Source organism: Staurois parvus, unplaced genomic scaffold (genome assembly GCF_062004578.1).
Source record: "Staurois parvus isolate SC_StPar_1 unplaced genomic scaffold, SC_StPar_1.0 ptg000527l, whole genome shotgun sequence".
NCBI lineage: Eukaryota > Metazoa > Chordata > Amphibia > Anura > Ranidae > Staurois > Staurois parvus.
The window spans coordinates 1,813,908-1,835,000 of NW_028318323.1; the positions used below are offsets into that span (position 1 = coordinate 1,813,908).

A 21,093-nucleotide genomic window follows, 5' to 3' on the forward strand; every position below is an offset into this window, starting at 1 on the left:
ATGTGAAGGATCTGAGTCATTGAACAACATAGGGTTCGGAACGCTGCAGAAAATAAATTTTACTAACTGGACCTCAGTGAATTTTGATAGTTTCATAGTCCCCCTTTCATTCAAAGCCCTCCCCCTCACATTACAGCGCACCTTACATAAGTCTCCTTTGCATTCAAGCCCCCCCAACACACACACACCACAGCCCCCTTGTAAATACAACCTCCCCCTTACATAACAGTCTCTTGCAATCACAGCCTACCCCCCTTACATCAAAAACACAACAAAAAAACAAAAGCACACTATCTTTAGAGGAGACTCAGTTGTGAAGGGGAATGTATGTCCTTTTTGTCTGTCATTTGTTTTCCCCCTCCATTTTATATCTTGTACTCCATGTTGATTAATTGTTTTATAATATACCCAGAATGAGTTAAAGAAAATATGCTGTGTCAGTTATGTGTTACAGAACTGTGCTCACACATTCTTTTGTTTTTATCTTAGCTTAGCCTTGGTAGAGGCAGGGAAAGTATCCAGTTATTTCTTTGTACTAACAGCATTTGTTTCTACTATGATACAGTTAAAAGTTAACCATTTCTGCTCCATGGGAAAATAACTGTTGGTTTCTTGTAACTGATTCAAGGTCTGAGAAACCTAAATTGTTCACGTACACAGCTTTGACAAGTATCCAGTAAAATTCCATTCTATGATTCTCTGTTACAATTTATCATATATAAGGAGGAATATTATAAATAAAGATTAGACTGTTCTTTGGAAGCTGGTGTGCATGTGTGGATTTATTTCTTGCAGAGAACAGTCTCTTGGGCCCAACAAGGGGGCCGGAACCTACCAGTGGTCATTAGAGGCACAAATCCCTTTCAAATTGTACTAAGGCAAACTTCAGCAAAAGAGATCTCTAAGGGAAAGCTGAACATAGGAAGAACAGCCAAAGGCTTAAGGTGGAAGTGTAGGCTAATATACAGTAAGTTGGTTTACAATGCTTCCTCCCCCATTCTCCTACCTATGCTGTAGATCATCTGTAAAATAGATCTACATAAATACCTTTTTTTTTTTTTAAATCTGCTTTGGCGCAGTCATGTGATCCCAAAGCTGTGGCTCCACTGTGTGAGCAAGTGGCTGTTGCAAGGAATGGGAGGGAGTGCTGACAATGAAGCAGAAATTAAAGAATGAGGGTGACGTCTCAACCCTGAGAACTCATTGTTGGTTGTTGGTTTTATAAAACCACAACAAACCTACCTAACTAGTTTCCCAACATATGCTTCTAAGAAGCATATAACCTACCCCTTAAGTTAGTAGAATCCTCTGCTGATGAGAAAAGGGTAAGAATCCTAGTACTACTACTACTACTACTACTACTAGGAATGTTTGACTGATTGAGGATAGGGACAGGAATCAGAGGAAACTTCCACAGAAGACTGCAGCTCAGTTGTGGAAGGAGGACTTTGACTATCTACTATAATGAAAATCTGCAGCAGGTTCCTATCGAATCCTGTCTGCTGACCATATGGGATTACAGAAACTTCCAGTGATGCATGCTTTCCTCTAAGCAAAAAAGGGGGGCACACATGTTGAACTCTCATGCTCCAGCTTAGAGATCATCCATTGAGATCCTGAAGGACATCTTGGGGATTTTTTGAGACATCAGAGGATCCTCTGATGAAGCCATGTGGGACGTGGCATAACGCATAAGTAAGGAGTCTATGGGTGATGGTGATAGATGCTGGATGCCAGAGAAGGGGGTGCAAACCTGGATTGCCAATTGCTCTCATGATTCATGCTTGATCTCTGGATAAATGAAAGCGTATTTTGTGGTTTACAAGAACACTTTAGTTTACATAGTTAGTCGGGATGAAAAAAGACAAAAGTCCATCCAGTTCAACCATTTAAAAAAAAAAAAAAAAAAAAAAAAAAAAAAAAAAGAAGAAAAAAGTTGTAATCCTACTGTGACAACGCGGCGTCCGACCCCTGCCCTTCTCACCAACTCATGACAGAATGACCAGCCGATCTCGCACCACGCTGTCACTTGCATAACAATGCCACTCACAGCTGCGCCCTGCACAAAGATTTTCCAGCTAGCGGGACTACAATCTTTGTGCCGGTAGCCTGAGAGCGCTCGTTACTGGGTTAGGTTAATTACACAATTACCCTTTCACACTGCCACCACTACCTTTTTTTTTTTTTTTTTTTTCTTTTACACAGAGGAGGAAACTCACAAATGCTAGCAATACCACTATGATATGAGCATAAGCATGTGTAATACACACTGCTGTTACCACAGACAGAAGTATTCAAAGGGTTATTACATACAGTAGCACTCTTCAAAAGACAGGGATTTTTGCATTAAAAGCTTTTGAGACAATTTAAAACACTTTTCAAAATAGGATTTATTACTAAAAAAAAAAAAAACAAAGTCAAAATGGTGCAATTAAAATATTTACAGAAAAAGATGTTACCAAGATATAAAGAGAACAATAAAAACAACAGAAAACTAAAAGAAAGGAGTTCAGAAGGCAGAATACTTGCAATGTCCTTGGTTTAAGCAGAGTCCAATTGTCCGAACAAAAAGATTGCCTTGGCTCTCCGTTAGATGTTTCCTGATTGATGGTAAATGAGAGCTGTCTTTTCCCCAGCCTGTCAGTCTTTTTCTATCATAATAAAAGGGTGTCGCCCGAGAACAAATGACCAATCATCCAGTTTGGGGATGGGTGCTAGGCGGTAACCAAGGTTATGACCAAGTCGCCTTACAACTTCATACTAAGGTTAATAACCTCCAATAGGTACAGGTAGCATCCTAGCAACTGGCAGATTAATATTCAGAATTATATTTCAAACCCAGAGATAACAAAACACAGTGTACCCTTGTCACCCAGGAGGGAAGAAACTGCTTTCTTCCCCATCCTAGGTGCCAATATAGTCAAGTAAGTCCTTGTTTGACTCACATTAAAATGATCTATCCAAATATATACCTAATATTAATGTGCCCAGTTCCTGCTGAACTTTATGAATTGTATGAAAAATATCTACATGTGGAATGTATGTTTTATGGCACGCTCTAGCCCTAATGGCCTAACAGGTCATGACTGACTGAGTTATTGTTTTACGATCGGGCAGAGGAAAGTGGCTTTCAAAGCAGACCTCCTGCACCAGACTAATTAGCTGTTTACAGCCCTGGAGCTTCATCTATCTGTGTTTTATTTAAGATAAGAGGCCATTTTGACGTCCATTCAACTTACAGCTATAAATTCCATTTCTTGAGGGAGGAAAGGAGAGGCCTAACAAGATGGCTGTTACGTACAGTGTTCATCTCTGTATTGCACACAATCGTCACACTTACACCCATATTGATCCAGAGGAAGGCAAAAAACCCAGCAAAAAAAGATCCAATATGCTCCTGCAGGGGAGGAAATTTTCTTCTTGATCCCCCGAAATTTGGATATTCCCTGGATCAACTTTACCTATAAATAGTAACCAGTTATATTCTGTGTATACAAGAAAGAATCCAGGCCTTTTTAAAGTAATCCACTGAGCTGGCCAGAACCAACTCTTGAGGGAGTCTATCCCACATTTTCACAGCTTTTACTGTGAAGTAACCTTTCCGTGTTTGGAGATTACATTTCTTTTCCTCTAGATGTAAAGAGTGCCCCCTTGTCCCCTGATGACCTCAGGTTGAATAACTCTACACCGAGTTCACTATATGAACCACTGATGTATTTATACATGTTGCTCATATCCCCCGTAATCTCCACTTCTCAAGAGAGAATAAATTCAGTTCCTCTAATCTTTCCTCATAGCTGAGCTCCTCCATGCCTCTTATCAGTTTGGTTGCCCTTCTCTGTACTTTCTCCAGTTCCCCAATATTCTTTTTGTGAATTGGTGCCCAAAATTGAATTGCATATTCCAGATGAGGTTTGACTAATGATTTGTACAGGGGTAAAATGATATCTCTCTCTCTGGAGTCTATACCTCTTTTAATACAAGAGCAGATTTTGCTCACTTTAGAAACCGCAGCTTGGCATTGCATGCCATTGTTAAACTTGTGATCTACCAGAACTCCCAGATCCTTCTCCACCACTGATTCCCCAAGTTGTACTCCCCCTAATATGTATGATGCATGCATATTCTTAGCTTCCAGGTGCATAACCTTTCATTTATCAACATTAGACCTCATTTGCCACATAGTTGCCCAATTAAACTTGCACTGAGGTCAGCTTGTAAGTTGGAGACATCCTGTAAGGATGCAAAATCCAAGTATACCACATCTACCGCCACCCATCTGTCCAAGGTTTTGCTCACCTCCTCATAAAAAAAAAAAAAAAAAAAAAAAAAAAAAAAAAAAATCGGATTAATTTGACAACTTCGGTCTTTCATGATTCCATGCTGTCTGTTGCTTAAAATATTTTTTTCCAGGAAGAACTCATCTATGTGGTCTTTTATTAAACTCTCCAGTATCTCCCCAACTATAGAAGTTAAACTAACAGGTCTATAATTACTTGGTAAAGATTTTGACCCATTTTTAACTACTGGCACCACATTGGCTTTATGCCAATCCAGTGGTTCTGCGCCAGTCATTAAAGAGTCCCTAAAAATTAGAAACAATGACTTTGAAAGTAAAAAGCTCAATTGTTTAAGGACCCGTGGGTGTATGCCATCCGGTCCAGGTGCTTTATTCACCTTTATTCTGTCTACATATTTTTAGACCATATCTATTGTGAGTCAATATGGATTAGTTTGATCTTTACTACACTTATGTCGGTATCGTGTGGTTCCGAGTATCTAGATCCTGTGGCACAAAACTTAAATGGCGATTGCCGAGAAAGTCACAGCACACTAAACAGCTATATCTATGATCTGAATTAATATTTTTATTATTATACAGTATTTATAAAGTTCCAACAGTTCGCTCAGCGTTGTACATTACAAAGGGGGACAGAACATGCGACAGTACAGTAACAATACAATGCAAAACACAAGGGGTTCGAGGGCCCTGTTCTTTCGAGCTTACAATCTAGGAGGGAGGGGATAGTGGTACAGGAGGAGGTCGGCAAATTAGCAGGGGGGGGGGGGGGGAATAAGCTTCCCTGAAGAGGTGGGTTTTCATGGTGCGCCTAAAGGAGAGGAGAGTAGGTGATAGTCTGATAGGTTGGGGCAGGGAGTTCCAGAGAATGGGTGACACCCTGGAGAAATCCTGGAGGCGGGCATGGGAGGAGGAGACCAGGGAACTAGAGAGAAGGAGGTCTTGTGAGGAGCGGAGTGTGCGTGTTGGGTGGTACTTGGATATTAGGTAATTTGGGGCAGTATGGTGGACAGCTTTGTACGTCAGTGTTAGGATTTTGAATTTGATCCGTTGTGCAATCGGAAGCCAGTGGAGGGATTGCAGAGGGGGGTGGCGGAAACGGAACGGTTGGTAAGGTGAATGAGTCTGGCTGCCGTATTCAGGATCGACTGAAGCGGGGATAGCTTGTGGCAAGGAAGGCCAGTGAGGAGGGAGTTGCAGTAATCGAGTCTTGATATGATGAAAGAGTGGATGAGCTGTTTAGTGGTTTCTGGGGTTAAGAACATGCGGATTTTGGCGATGTTGCGGAGGTGGAGTCTGCATGAGTTTGTTAATGATTGGACTTGGGGCTGGAAGGATAGGTTGGAGTCCAGAATGACACCAAGTACTCTGGCCTGCGGGGCGGGTCTGATAGTGGCATTGTTGGACGTGATGGAGAAGTCAATGGGGGGTGGTGTGCGGGCTGGGGGGGAAGACTAGGAGCTCGGTTTGGGCATAAAATTGGGCATAAAAAGAGATTTAAGACAGGCTGTGGTCTAATCTGAAAGTGAGAGTCCACCTTGAGCACATTTGGGTGAGTCATGTTCACAGCACTGGTGTTGTGGTTGCACATCTGATTAAGGAAGGAAGGAATGATATGGACTGACATTTATGTACCGCACTTTAATTCATTTTCATTTAGTTTATTGATTATCATTTATACAAATTAATTATCACATTGTTAGTGCATGTTACTTGTTGTTTCACGTTTGATTTAATATTGGGTGGTATAGGTGATATTGCATCTAGTGTTTATGGAGAAGTGCTACACATTGATAGATTATTTTACAATAGAATGATACCTAAACAAAAATGAGCTGCATGGCCAAGCTGCCATTTACTGTGCCAATGCCACAAACAATCCAGATACATTTATGCCAGACAACACCCTGCCAAGCCTCACAGCTTCTGGCACACTAATCTGGAGTGATGGGACCAAAATAGGGCTTTATGGTCATGATTATAAGCACTATGTTTGGAGAGGGATCAACAAGGTCTATAGCGACAAGAATACCAACCCCACTATGAAGCATGTGGTGGTTTACTGATGTTTGGGGGGCGGTGGAGGGTGAGTTCTAAAGGCATGGGGAATCTTGTGAAAACTGATGGCAAGATGAATGCAGCATGTTATCAGAAAATACTGGCAGACAATTTTCATTCTGCATGAAAGCTGTGCATGGGATGCTTTTGGACTTTCCAACCTGACAATGACCCTAAGCACAAGGTCAGGTTGACCCTCCAGTGGTTACAGCAGAAAAAGCTGAAGGTTCTGGAGTGCCCATCACAGTCTCCTTACCTTAATATCATTGAGCCGCTCTGGGGATGTCTCAAATGTGCGGTTCATTAGGTATGACCAAAGACTTTGCATGACATGGAGGCATTTTGCCAAGATGAACGGGCAGCTATAGCACCTGCAAGAATTTGGGGCCTCAGATAACTATTACAAAAGACTGCACACAGTTATTGATGCTAAAGGAGGCAATACACAGTATAAAAACTAAGGGTATACAAACTTTTGAACAGGAGTAATTTCATTTGTTTACTTGTTGCCAGGTTTTGTTTTAGGATTGTGCCATTCTGTTATGGCCTAAAGTTGAATATGAATCGCATAAGAAATAAAAAATGTGTTTTGCCAGCTCACTCATGTTTTCTTTAAAAATGGTACTGTATAGGGGGGCGCATGCACGGAGTGGCCCAAGATGGCTACGATCTGAGTTAGCTTCGCTCACCCTGAACACTTCACCTCCTCTCCCTCCGGCTAGCAGGAGCCCATCAAGTCCCCTCTGGTCTCCGTAGATATTGGAGTGGGTGGGGGAGCGATCTGTAGCCATGGCTCCTCCGGATCGGGCCAAGTCCAAGCAACAGGCTGATCGATCCTAAGCCACAGCGCCAGCTCCCATCCGAGATTGCATCAGCTCCCCCTGCAGATGAGACCACGAGGCATTCATTAGGAGACTCTGAGGATTCCGTTGACAGCTCTTTACAGTTCCCCTCTGCCTTGCAGCCATCCCGTACGGATGAAGATTTGGTTTTGTTGGGTAAGATTCGAGGGATTGTTCAGGAGGATCTCACGGAAATTATCAGCCGATTTACTCAAGGAACTTAAAAATGTGGATGTGGGGGAGAGGGCTGCTCTTTTAGAATGGATGTTACTACAGTTCTGGATGGCCATGAGGGTGAAATAGAAAATCTGCAGGCTGAATTACATTCTCTTAAAAATCAGCTGGAAGAGGCGGAGAATAGAGCTTGTCGCAGTAATAATCATATCAGGGGCCTACCTGAGACTATTACAGATCTCTATGGCTCGGTGTTATCTTTATTGCAAAAGCTTATCCCTGATGTTCTGGTGGATCGTTTGGAGATAGATAGGATACATAGGGCCTTATGCCGCAGACCCCCTGAAGGCCCACCTTGGGGCATCATATTGAAATGTCATTATTATAAAACGAAAGGAGCAGTAATGCGAATGGCTAGAGAAATGAAGGCCCTTTCCTTTCACAGTCATCCCTATCAGATTTATTCTGACCTCTCCCAAACTACCATCTTGAAGAGGAGATCTATGAAACCATATCTGCAAATCCTTCAGGACAAGCATATTCGTTATCACTGGAGGTGCCCCTTCAGACTGTCCTTTATGTAGAGTGAGGAACAGAAGTATTTGAACATCCTGCGATTTTGCAAGTTCTCCCACTTAGAAATCATGGAGGGGTCTGAAATTCACATTGTAGGTGCATTCCCACTCTGAGAGACAGAATTAAAAAAAAAAAAAAAAAATTCAGGAAATCACATTGTATGATTTTTAAAGAATTTATGTCTTGCACTGCTGAACATAAGTATTTGAACGCCTGAGAAAATCACTGTTAATATTTGGTACAGAAGCCTTTGTTTGCAATTACAGAGGTCAAACGTTCCTGTAGTTCTTGACCAGGTTTGCACACACTGCAACAGGGATTTTGGCCCACTCCTCCACACAGATCTCCTCTAGATCTGTCAAGTTTCGGGGCTGTCGCTAAGCAACACGGAGTTTCAGCTCCCTCCAAAGATGTTCTATTGGATTTAGGTCTGGAGACTGGCTAGGCCACTCCAGAACCTTGATGTGCCTCTTACGGAGCTACTCCTTGGTTATCCTGGCTGTGTGCTTCAGGTCGTTGTCATGTTGGAAGACCCAGCCACGACCCTTCTTCAATGCTCTGACTGAGGGAAGGAGGTTGTTGCTCAAAATCTCACAATAAATGGCCCCATTCATCCTCTCCTTAATACAGTGCAGTTGTCCTGTCCTTCACAGAAAAGCACCCCCAAAGCATGATGTTACCACCCCCATGCTTCGCAGTAAGGATGGTGTTCTTGGGAAGCAGCTCATCCTTTTCCCTCCAAACACGACGAGTGAAGTTTAGACCAAAAAGTTCTACTTTGGACTCATCTGACCACATTACTTTCTCCCATGCCTCCTCTGGATCATCCAGATGGTCAATGGCAAACTTCAGACGGGCCTGTACATGTGTTGACTTGAGCAGGGGAACCTTCTGTGCAATGCATGATTTGAAACCATGACAGTGTAGTGTTCTACCGACAGTGACCTTTGAAACTGTGGTCCCAGCTCTCTTCATGTCATTGACCAGCTCCTCCCTTGTAGTTCTGGGCTGATTCCTCACCTTTCTTATCATCAGTGATACCCCAAGAGGTGAGATCTTGCATGGAGCCCCAGTCCGAGGGAGACTGACAGTCGTCTTTAGCCTCTTCCATTTTCTAACAATTGCTCCGACAGTTGATCTATTTTCACCAAGCTGCTTGGCAATTGCCCCGTAGCCCTTTCCAGCCTTGTGGAGGTCCACAATTTTGTCTCTGGTGTCTTTTGACAGCTCTTTCGTCTTGCCCATGGTAGTAGTTGGCGTCTGACTGACTGTGGGGTGGACAGGTGTCTTTAAAGAGCCCAGACAGGTGCTACTAAGTTAGATTAATGAGTGGAGTAGAGGTGGACTTTTTAAAGGCACAGTAACAGGTCTTTGAGAGACAGAATTCTTGCCGTTTCTTAGGTGTTCAAATACTTATGTTCAGCAGTGCAAGACAAATAAACTCTTTAAAAATCATACAATGTGATTTCCTATTTTTTTTTTTTTTTTATTCTGTCTCTCAGAGTGGGAATGCACATAGAATGTCAATTTCAGACCCCTCCATGATTTCTAAGTGGGAGAACTTGCAAAAACGCAGGGTGTTAAAATACTTCTGTTCCTCACTGTATAAAGGCTCTCAAAATGATGCCTTTAATCTGCTTGATCTTAAACGCTGACTGTCGGAACTTAATCTTCTAGATCCCAATGCTACCTCACAAACTTCAACAAATGCTTCGGCGCATCTACCTAGATTACTTCGCAGCCTCAAAAAAAAAAAAAAAAAAATCTTCTAACAGAGAAGCTGACAAAAGATCTCAAGCAATGGCCCGGCTTCACTCTCAGACATTTTTTAACCGCTTGGGACAGGCTGCCCTGAATGCCCTTTTGTAGTTGCTTTGTTTCTCTCTTTCGCCATCCCAGTGGCTTCTTTTTGGAAGTTTATCAGCTGGGTGGGCCTTCCCCTTATGTGCAAGTGCTAGGGGGGGAGGGAGTGGTGGTTTGGTGGGGTTTTTTGTTTTTTTTCCCCCTCTCTCCCTACTCAGGTCAAGGCCCTCAATTGGTTTGGTGAGATGTTATACTGGTGTAGTTGTTGGGGGGCCCCAGACTTAACAGCATTGAGCACAATTGGGTAGGTTGTCAGTTGACAATTGCCCTCCTGACTGTGTCCTTCTCTGAGTGGGACGGGGGGCACCCCAACCATTGCTGAGGTATAGAGTTTTGCTCCGCCCATTCATATGCACTCTGTTTGCAGAGTGCGTTTGTGACTGGGCGATATTGTCTGACCCCGTTAACTTTATGTCTCCCATTGAAAGGATGTTGCCACTGTTATTGTCATTGTGCATTTTTATTTCATCCTCATGTACCTTATTTCCCTGTATGTGGCTGTCTTCCTCTTCCTTTGATTTCTGTATATTGTTTGATATGTGGGAGTGTGCGGGTTGCTTTTTTTTGGGAGAAGTGTAATAAAGAGAAAAGACTGCACGGTTGCACACCTTCCTGTGAATACTCATGTATTCTGCACTCACCCAGGGAAAATTTCCTGTCCATAGCCTCCTCCATATACAAGAGCTTCCTTACATCCAATTGTCAGACGTACTTCCAGTTTCCTATGTTGAGAGTGAGCGGGGTGAGTTCCAGGACCATCTTGTACATGCTTAGAGCTGATCTCTTACTCAGTGCTGCCAGTTTGGTTTACTTTCCGGAATCCATTTTACACTAGTCGGTTTTGGAGGATTTTGACAATTGGCGACTTATTTTAAGTTATGTGAGTAGATTGAGCACTGTTTTATTCAATTAAAAGTCTTTGCACTATTGGTTCTCCTTTGTCTTCCTATTTAACACATCGTTATGAGGGGAAATACCTTTTGAAGTTGGATGTAAGGAAGCTCTTGTATATCGAGGAAGCTATGGAGAGGAAATTGGGAATTGGAGGATAATATTGTATCCATAAAGTGCAATTTATTCTCTCTGGTGAGTGCGGAATACATCAGTATTCACAGGAAGGTTTGGATCCGTGGGGTCTTTTCTCTGTATTACACTTATCCTAAAAAAAATTTTTTGGAGCACTATTTGCATGTTTAAAAGGGGACTTACTTTGTTATTGGTTTCACCACTTTTTGTATTTGAACACAAATTTTATAATGTTTTTTTCATTTTGGTGGTTTTGGACATTTATTTTATAACCACAGAATTTATTATGATTTGTGCAGAATTATTTTTTCATTTCATATTTTGCACTATTTTATTATTTCCTGGACTGATTTGCAGAGGGCCTTGCAGAGGTGTGGGGTAGGAGATGATTTTCTTCAGTGGATTTATAGACTTTATAGTATTCAGTCCTATACGGTCCACTATCCTGGGGTTGAATCCTCTCGGTTTCCAATTAGGGGTGGTACGCGTCAGGGTGGCCCCGTCTCCTCTTCTCTTCAACATGGCCCTAGAACCCCTCGCTGTTTGCATTCGACTTCATCTAGACATTTTGGGTCTCGAGTTGGCGGGATTGCATCATAAGAATGCCCTTTTTGCGGACGATATTGTGATGCATCTCTCATCTCCAGTTGTTTCTCTCCCTAATCTCCTGTCGCTTCTGACTTATTTCGCTCATCTCTCGGGTTTACATGCGAATCCTACTAAGTCTGTGGCTATTAATATTTCCCTTCCCCAATCGCTTGTGACACACCTTCAATCCCAGTTTCGGTTTCAATGGATGTCCTCTCTTCCTTATTTGGGAGTTAAACTTACACCTTCTTATGATTTGTTGTATCAGACTAATATTCCTCCTCTGCTTTCTCAGCTAACCCAGTTGCTCTCTTTTTGGCAATCCATGACCTTATCCTGGTTTGGTAGGGCTCAAGCGATTAAAATGACCTACCTTCCCAAACTACTTTATCCTTTTCGACTGCTCCCTGTTTGGATTCCACATCAAATTTTTGTGGTTTGTATGGGCTTCGGGATGTCCCCGTTTGTTTAAACAGTTGCTTTACAGCCCAATTATTCGGGGTGGTCTTGGTCTCCCGAACAATCATCAATACTATATTGCAGCCCAAGTTACTCCTCTTATTCAGCTTTATTCTGTCCGAGACTTGCCCTTGTGGGCTTTGATAGACACTTTGGACACACATCCCCTTTTGCCTTCTGCCTTGCCCTGGCTTCCTCACGGCCTAAACTGTTGAATCCTGTCCTAGCTCATTCTTTGAAAATTTGGGACTCATGTAAAGTACTCGGTGGGTCTACTCTCCCCACATTTACCTCTTGTACAATTATTCGGCAGTCCACTTTTTCCCCCAGGGGACTCGGATAAGATGGCCTTTCGTTGGTGGAAAACTCATGGTTTTTCGACTGTTCACTGTACGTTTGAGCAGCTTCGATAGAGTCATGCTATTCCTCCCTCGGAGTTATTTTGATATTTACAATTAGGTAATTTAGTTGCACCCTTGATTCGTAGACAGGATTTCCCCCCCGTACCTTTTCTGGTTTTGAATTGCTTTGTAAGGCGTCAGCTTCAACCATAAGGTGCCCTCTCTCAGGATTTATCAATCCAGAATCATATGGTTGAACCTCTACCTGCTTATTGTGTGCAATGGAATGTGGAGCTTCAGATGGAAATTTCTGCTGAGGGTTGGGGGCCTATGTGGCAAACGGTTTCCCGATGCTCTCGCAACATTCCTACATTAGAGAATTCCTATAAAGTAATTTCGAGATGGTATTTTACCTCATCTCGGATAGCTAAATTTATACCAGATTATGACACACTGTTTTTGGGGCTACTCTCTAGAGCAGGGGTGTCCAAACTTTTTTCAAAGAGGGCCAGATTGGATGAAGTGAACATGGTGGAGGGCCGAACATTTTTCCGAACATTCTTTGAACCATTACAATTAAATGCAAATAAATTATTTTATGCCAAGTTAATTGCAAATGACATACTTTTCATTTCATAACATTAAGATCAACTGACAGCTGAGTTTTCACAATGTATTGAAAATAAATTTTAAAAAAACTTACCTGCACTAATGTGAAGGGTGAAAAAGGTAGCTGGAGCTGAAGTCTCTGCTCGGCAGCCGGGAGGGGAAGAGAAACACACTTCACGCTGGAAGCCCGGCCCTGACGTCACCGCCCTCTGTCACTCCCAGCGCGGCGCAGTCACGCATGCGCACTGCTCTCAAGCAGAAGACTGTCTGCCACAGAAGGGAGGGCCGTGCGACAGCCGCATTTACACAGACCAGGGAGAACGCACCGCAGTCAGGCATGCGCACTGCCCTCTGCTCTCAAGCAGAAGACTGTCTGCCATAGAAGGGAGGGCCACATTACACAGAGCAGGGAGGGCTGTTGGAGGGCCGTATTAAACCGACCCCAGGCCGTAAATGGCCCGCGGGCCGGACTTTGGACATGCCTGCTCTAGAGGGTACAATGCTCCACATCTGGTGGACCTGTCCAGTGGCCCGCCATTTGTGGACTAGGGTTTATAATCCCATTTATTCAGTGTGATGAACCATCCCTTTGTGTTCACATTTTGCCCTTTCTGTTCCGGTTTTATCCCCTTGTTAAGTGGTCTTTCCATTCTACCCTTTTAAAATGGTAAAGGTTTAGCAGCTGTTATGTAGACAGGCATTATACACTGTTTAGAGTAATGGTCACTTGTAGTCTTTCACTTCTCTAGAGTTCATACTGTATTGTTGTGTTGTAGGGTTCTTTTGTGGGTGGGGAAACCCCGGTGCCAGACTGTCTGGTGGGGGTGGGGGGTGAAGCTGTATATATTGAGCTGTGTTCAATAAAGATGGATTCATTTCACCCTACATGAAGTTCCGACTTGTGGTTTGGGATATCGGGGAAGGATTGTCTTTGAGCTCGAATACCTGCCTTGGCAGAGCGCTGGAAGACTTGCCGGAAAAGGGGACGCATTGCTCCGCACGAGGAAGCCCAGACGGAACAGTTCCGCCACATTCTGTTACGTCCATTAACCTTAAAAAAGACCCTATTGAAGCTTTACTTTTTAAGCCACTTCGTGGCCTACCTCGCAGGCCCGGCTCACTGGTCAATTTTTTTTTATTTTTTAATGTCTACTGAGCAGACTATTGCCGGCTCTTGGAAGTCCCCCACTTTACAATTTGAGGAGCTCAGGTCCAGGATCCAAGGCTTCTTTATCAATTAAAAATTGACGCCGATGTTGAAGGATAAGCATAAGTTTCTCTCAGTTTGGAGACCTTGGGTGGACTACCATCCGGTTTCTCGTTTTACCACGAAGTTCACTAATCTATGATGTGTTGGGTTTTGCCTCTTCAATCCCCCTATGTGGGGATCTCGTCTCCCGCCCCTGTCCCCCAGGCGAATTTCATTTCATTGCTGGCCTGTCTTTTTCTCTGTTCTTTTCCTCCTTTTTAGTTTTTCTGTCTTTTCTGGATTGCGGGGGTTTGGGGTTCTTGACCCCTTGGCCCTCTCTGGATCTTCTAGACCCTTTTTTCTGCTCTCTCTCTTCTTTCACATGGTTTGTTTACATTTGACCAATTGCTTATCATTTGTTGTGATCTAACACATCTATGATTCTCAGGGATAATATTTCTTCAGGAGGGTGAGGCTCTCTGTGTTTCTAGTTTTGCTGCCTTTCTTGAATGTAGCCTTTATATTTCAGGATGTGACTGTATGCTTCACGACCCTCTCTTTTGCATAGTGTTATCTAGACCCCTGCGTGGGTCTCATATGTGTATTTCTGTGTTTTGTATGATGTTTCCCTGTCCTCTGATGTCACTTTGTATCATATGATTCATCATGGTTTGTATGTTTCTTTCACCATGCTTAATAAAATCTTTGGTTCAATAAAAATGGTACTGAATATTACCAATTCTCCTAGGGTATACAAAACTTCTAAGCACAACTGTAGTACAATCACAAATTATCAGGGCAGGGAAAAGGTCACTTGGCCTGCTGCAGGGAGTTTCCTAACCTTTCCAGAAATACAGGTAATAAAGCACCAAGGTGTTGTCCAGGAGCGCTCAAAGGTATTCCAGAAAACCAGACTCAAATCCAGATAAGAGGATATGCTCATCATAGGCGTTTTTCAGAGTGGGGAGAAGGAAACATACCATCTGCCACCAGAGACCAGTTAGCTTCTTAGTTCAATATATAAGTCCATATAAGGAAATGACGGGTGCAAGGTGGTTCTCTCGTTCTGGAAGGATGTCATATGACGTCCTCCCACGCCAACCACGCAGCTCTGGGATTGCGCAGCGTTCGGTGGCACGCTGTGTCCCTCAGACACAGCGGATCACTGATCAACGGAAAGAGCCGAAGACGTTGGCTCGGTCATGTGATCAGCTGTGTCAAATCACAGTTGATCGCATGTAAATAGGAAACTGCGGCTTATCTGCATTTCTCTCCTCACGAGCTGTCACGCCGACAGCTCGTGTGGAGAGGAGAGCCGCTAATTGGCATTCCTCAGAAGGGACATGTACACTTGATCATCAGGGCACTGGTGATCAGTGTGCCCTGATGATCAGTTCAGCCCCAGCAGTGCCAGCTGTCATTGCTCATCAATGCCACCTGCCAGTGCCCATCAGTGCCACATCAATACCACATATCAGTGCCCATCTGAGCTGCCTTTCAGTGTCACCTATCAATGCCAGTCAGTGCCACCTATCAGTGCTGCTAACCAGTGCCACCTATCAGTGCCAGTCAGTGCTGCCTATCAGTGCCGCCTAACAATGCCAGTCAGTGCCGCCAATCCCTGCTGCCTTTCAGTGCCCATCAGTGATGCCTGTCAATGCCCATCAGTACCACCTACCAGTGCAGCCGATCAGTGGAGCCTCATTAGAGCTCATCAGTGGAGAAAAATCACCTATTTACAAAATTTTATAACAAAAACTAAGAAACATTTTTTTTTCAAAATTTTCAGTTGTTTTTGGTTTGTTTAGCAAAAAATAAAAAACCCACGAGGTGCTTAAATGCCACCAAAAGAGAGCTCTGTCTCAAACAAATTATAAAAATGTCATTTGGGTACAGTGTTGCATGACCGCGCAATTGTCATTCAAAGTGCGACAGCGCTGAAAGCTGAAAATTGGCCTGGGCAGAAAGGGGGTATAAGTGCCCTACAGGCAAGTGGTAATATGACCTGAAGATTTATTGCCTTATACCGAACACATGACTATGTATCTGTGCCCTTTCTTGTTGTATAACCAAGAAAAAAGTTAATAAACTTGCCCAAAGACCAGACTCCCTAAGGCTATTGTGGATTCCCTGTGAACAGAAAGTGCTATACATTTCCATGCACAGGAAAAAAAACACCACTGTTTACAAATGGTTAAAAAAATATCTCCACTAAGTGCCCGGAGCACATTCAGGACTGTATGAATTGCGTATGTCTAGACAAGTGTTTGAAGCGGTTGAGCAAAAACAAAAAAAAATTAAGAATCACAAAAATTGTTCAAGTAGTACAAGAAACGATTACAGACATGGGACACAAATTAAATGTAAATTGATTGCTCTATTAGGATCTTAAAATAAAAAATGCTGTAAGGAGAAGGGAAATAAACATTTAACCCTTTGACCAGAGGATACTTCTGTACAGATCACCAGGTAAATTAAGCAGTATAAGTTATAATCTCAATATAACTAAAATTTGCCCAAAATCCTTTTACCATTTAATTTAAACCCTTTGCGCCGGTGCCTCCCGGCCCATTAAGCGTTTCAGAAGGCGGGAGGCGGGCGGGGTTTTAGGGACACATGACCGCTGTGATTCGCTGTCACATGATCGGAAAAGGTCCCAATCGCAAGGGGAGATTGGGACCTTTCCGTGAGTCACGGACATATGTGCTGGGAGCGCGTGCTCAGCACATCTGTATTTTCAAATGGCACGCAAATATGTGGCCGCACGGCGTCAAGGCCCAGACGCCAAGAGGCCGCATATTTGCATATTTGCCTGCGCTTGGTTAATATAACAGACAATTACAACTGTTTGTGAACAAACCTCAAGTCTGCATGTGATCACCATTAATGGTGACTATTAACAGGAACCACTCTGGTTCATGATCGTTAGTTTAGATCAATGTGATCAGTGACAACACAGTCTGACAGCTAGATGCATGCATCTTGATGCACTTTGCAACTGTCAAGTGTGTAGAATGCAAACTAAGGTTCCCTTGGCAAAGAAACCCATGCTTGGGCACCTTAATTTACAAACTGTAGGAGTCTAGTGGTTAAACCATTTTATTTAACTTACAGAAATATATATTGAATGTGGTGTTTTACAATACTTTATGCAGAGCATAAAGGAGAAAAAGCGATGCACAACCACTACATTCATCTGAATTTAAACTCACATGATATTCTTGGTAACATACTTCTTTACACATTTGCCGTGGAATGACCTGTAACTTACCACCAATCGAACAGCGGCGAGCAATTTCCCAGAAAACTAATCCCATTGCATAGATATCAGCACGTTTAAACGACTCAAAATGCTTCATATTTATAGAATCATCCAGTACCTCTGGGGCCATATATCTGAAATACAGAAAGAAAACAATTGTTTTTCTTTAGAAATACAGAAATGGTTTGATAAAGAAAATCTCCTATCTTATGGAATTAAAAAATTTAAATAAAATATGCTAGCACATTTTGGGGCACTCTTTACGCCTGGAGAAAAAGATTAAAAAACGCTGGCTCTGGCCAGCTCAGTAGACCGATAAAAAAAAAAAATCAATCTTATTTAAAGTGGAAATAAATGTTTTGCCACAAAAAGAAATTTAGGATCTAAATCACAAATGGTAAAACTACAAATAGACATTGGAAAGGTTTTCAGTTTGACATCAAAACAGTCTTTACATCAATTTTTGTAGTAGTAGTTTCAGCCATGCTACAATTAAAACTCATAATGTACCTTTTAGTTCCAACTCTGTGATTTGGTGCAATGTCAATTGTATCAGTAGCAGAATCATGTCGGACAGCTAAGCCCAGGTCTGCTATACAGCAAGTTCCATTTTTCTTTACCAGTATATTTTTCGATTTCAGATCTCTGTGGGCTATAGCTGGCTTTCCTTTAAGATAAAAGGAAAACATATAATCAAGCATTAAAGAATTAAGATGCCATAACCTGGATATCAATAAAGTGATTAAAGAGTTGATTTTCATTTTTAACCCAGCTTTTCTCTTTTGGATTATGCGCCCAATCAAAAATTCTCGCCATTATTTTATAATACATATAATACGAATTATAATACATTTTAAAATCTGGTCCACCCAGTCCACCCTTCTCTTTATTTCTACATAACATTTGCAGTCCCCTCCAATGCAACCACCTGAGGGGGGAGGTGCAGCAAACGTACACCCAGAGATGGACGCGGTTCAACCATTTTGCTCCATCCCTCCATTTTGTTAAGAATTCCCCATGTCGCTCTCATTCTCCCCCCCCCCCCCCCTCTCTGACATAACATTTGGCCAGTGTGTGTGTGTGTGTTTTAGGAGTGTCACAGGAGGTCAGAGCGGAGGCCTTGCTGTCCAAAGAACCTGTGCAATTTAACACCTCATAAAAAGATAAGGCAGATCTTCAGATTGGCCAAGAGGAGACGAACAGTTTGATATGTCACTCTCCTTGTCTCGAATACAAAGGAAAGCAGAAAAATAGATCTCGTGAACTATTCAGTGTAGAATTTAATAATTCATATCTAATCATATCTAATCAATCCTCAGACGTGTCTGCATAATAATCTACCCGCGGGTGGAGTGTCACTAGTGCATATGAAGAGTTATGAGCCAAAATATGAACTACACGAGATTTTGGCTCTAGTTTAGGTCTACGCCCAGACCTTCCCGCCCTAAACGGGGTATTGGTCCTTGACTTCAGAAACACCCCCTGCTGGGGAACTACAAATTGGGTTGTCAGGCTTAAGAAAAGTTGAGTTGAAGAAGTCTCCCATTTTAACATCAGAACCACCTGGGGAGACGCGTACCCTTTTGCTCTGAAACTTGATCTGCAAACCCAAGGCTGATTGGCAAGTCCTTTAACCTCCTTCTGTTACCTCTTTGCTGTGCTGTTGTTCTCTGTATATTTATATATATATTGGTTACATCTTTTTTCTGTAAATATTTTTATTGCACCCTTTTTGACCTTTTAGTAATAAATCTTATCTTCTGAAAGTGTTTAACTGTTTCTATAGCTCTTCATTGCAATTCCCAAATTTCTGCCTCTAAAAAGAGCGCTACTGTGTTTGTTTAACCCTCTGTATAACCAGCCTGCAGTGACCGTGTTATATAGACTATTATCTCAACCATTATAGTGTTATAGAGGATATTGCCGAGTTTCCTCTTTCTCTGTACAAAAAGGAGGTGGTGGCAGTGTGAAGGGTTAATTAGGTAATTAACCTGACCCAGTAGCAATCTCTCAGGCTGCCGGTACATAGATTGTGGTCCAATAAGCTGGAAAATTGTTGTGCAGGGTGCAGCTGGGTGTGGTATTGTTACGCACGTGACATCGCAGTTTTAGATTGGCTAGTCCTTCGGTCATGAGTTTGGTGAGAAGGGCTGGGGTCTAACGCCGCGTTCATCACAGCTTCCTCCTCCTAATTTCCTTAATCTCATTTAACAATGGAATATAATTTAATTTATATAGGTTCTTATAAGAAGCAGTGAGTTTTATCCCTAGATTTAATTCTTTTTCTTTCCATACGAAGGGAAATTCCTTTTATATCTATTTTTCTCTATTTGGAAGGTTTATATTTAAGATCTCAGTTTTTGTTGGGTTAATTTTTAGGTTTGATAACTCCCCATATTCCTTCAATGTCTTCATTAAATTTGGCAATGTTATCCTGGGGTTCCCCACATAAAACAGATCATCTGCATAAACTGCCACCTTATGTTCTATGTTTCCTATCCATATTCTCTTTAGGTCTATATTCTTCCTTATCGTAGACAACAAAGATTCCATTGACAAAACATACAATAATGGAGACAATGGGCATCCCTGTCTTGTTCCATTTGACATCCCAAAAAACTCTGATGTATCCCCATTAACCATAATAGCAGCGGATGGCCCACTATACAACTTTCCTATCCACTCTCTCATTCTGACTCCCAGCCCTAATATTTCTAAAGTATCCATCAAGTATCCCCAATCTACTCTATCAAATGCCTTTTCAGCATCAATTGAGAGCACCACCGCCGGGGTTTTCCCTTTTCTACTTTTCTGAATAAGTAGCAAGGATCTCAACCCATTGTCTCTACCCTCCCTCCCTCCCTGGAACAAACCCCACCTGATCCCCATGTATCCATTCGGGCATTAAATCTTTCAGTCTAATTGCTAGAACCTTTGCATATAGTTTAGTATCTGTGTTCAGCAATAGAAACAATTGAGTACGGTCTGTGATACTTTTTGGACCTTGAAGAAGGGGACACTCCCCGAAAGCTTGTCCTCAAAATTGTATGTTAGTGCAAATAAAAAAAGTATCACAGACAGTACTCAATTGTTTCTGTCGCAAATGCACTAATACGGCTACAATCACCTCAAGCAAAATGTGTTCAGCAATGAAATCGGTCTATAACTTGAACACTGAGTGACATCCTTTCCTTCTTTATGAATAAGAACCACATGTGCCTGTAGGGATTCTCGCCTCATTTCCATCTCTCCCCCCAGTGCATTCATATATATCCTCAATTTGGGTACGAATAGTTTTAGATTTTTTATACCTTTTTAATGCTACTTGTATTTCTTCCTGCGTTACTTCTGATTCTAGGCAGTTCAGTTGTACTTCACTTAATTTCGGTAATCCTGTGTTTTTTAAATATGTCCGTCTTTTTTCGATATTTCCTTTTCCATTATTATTTATAGGGTTATGCGAGGTAATATTATACAACTTACTATAATACTCTTTGAACACCTTAGCAATATATTTGGTTGAATGGACCAGTTCTCCCTTGGGATTTCTTATTTTTTCTATATAATTCCTATTCTTTTTTTTCCTCAGGGCTCTTATTAAATACTTTCCAGGCCTATCTCCCCATCTATACATTTCACTTGTCATTTTATTAAAAACTCTTAATAAAACTCTTTTCTTCTTCCATCAAATGATTTAGTTTTTCTTTCTAATTACCTTCTGCATTATTCTACTTTTATGTATTTGTTCAAGATCAGATACTTCCTTTAAGACCCCGTTACTTTTTTCTCTCCTTTCCCTTTTCCTT

The 21,093-nt window shown here is 42.1% G+C and overlaps 1 protein-coding gene across 1 annotated transcript in view; it reads right to left on the minus strand.

Moving 5' to 3' along the window:
• The window catches only part of LOC149451653 (TGF-beta receptor type-1), a 74,158-nt gene that overhangs the window by 37,025 nt on the left and 16,040 nt on the right, over positions 1-21,093 (minus strand). The window contains exons 2-3 of the mRNA XM_089690364.1: positions 17,798-17,954; positions 17,297-17,421 (exon numbers count right to left, since the gene is read on the minus strand). Of these exons, the coding sequence (XP_089546490.1) occupies positions 17,297-17,421; positions 17,798-17,954 (282 nt within the window). The remainder of the gene's footprint in view (positions 1-17,296; positions 17,422-17,797; positions 17,955-21,093) is intronic.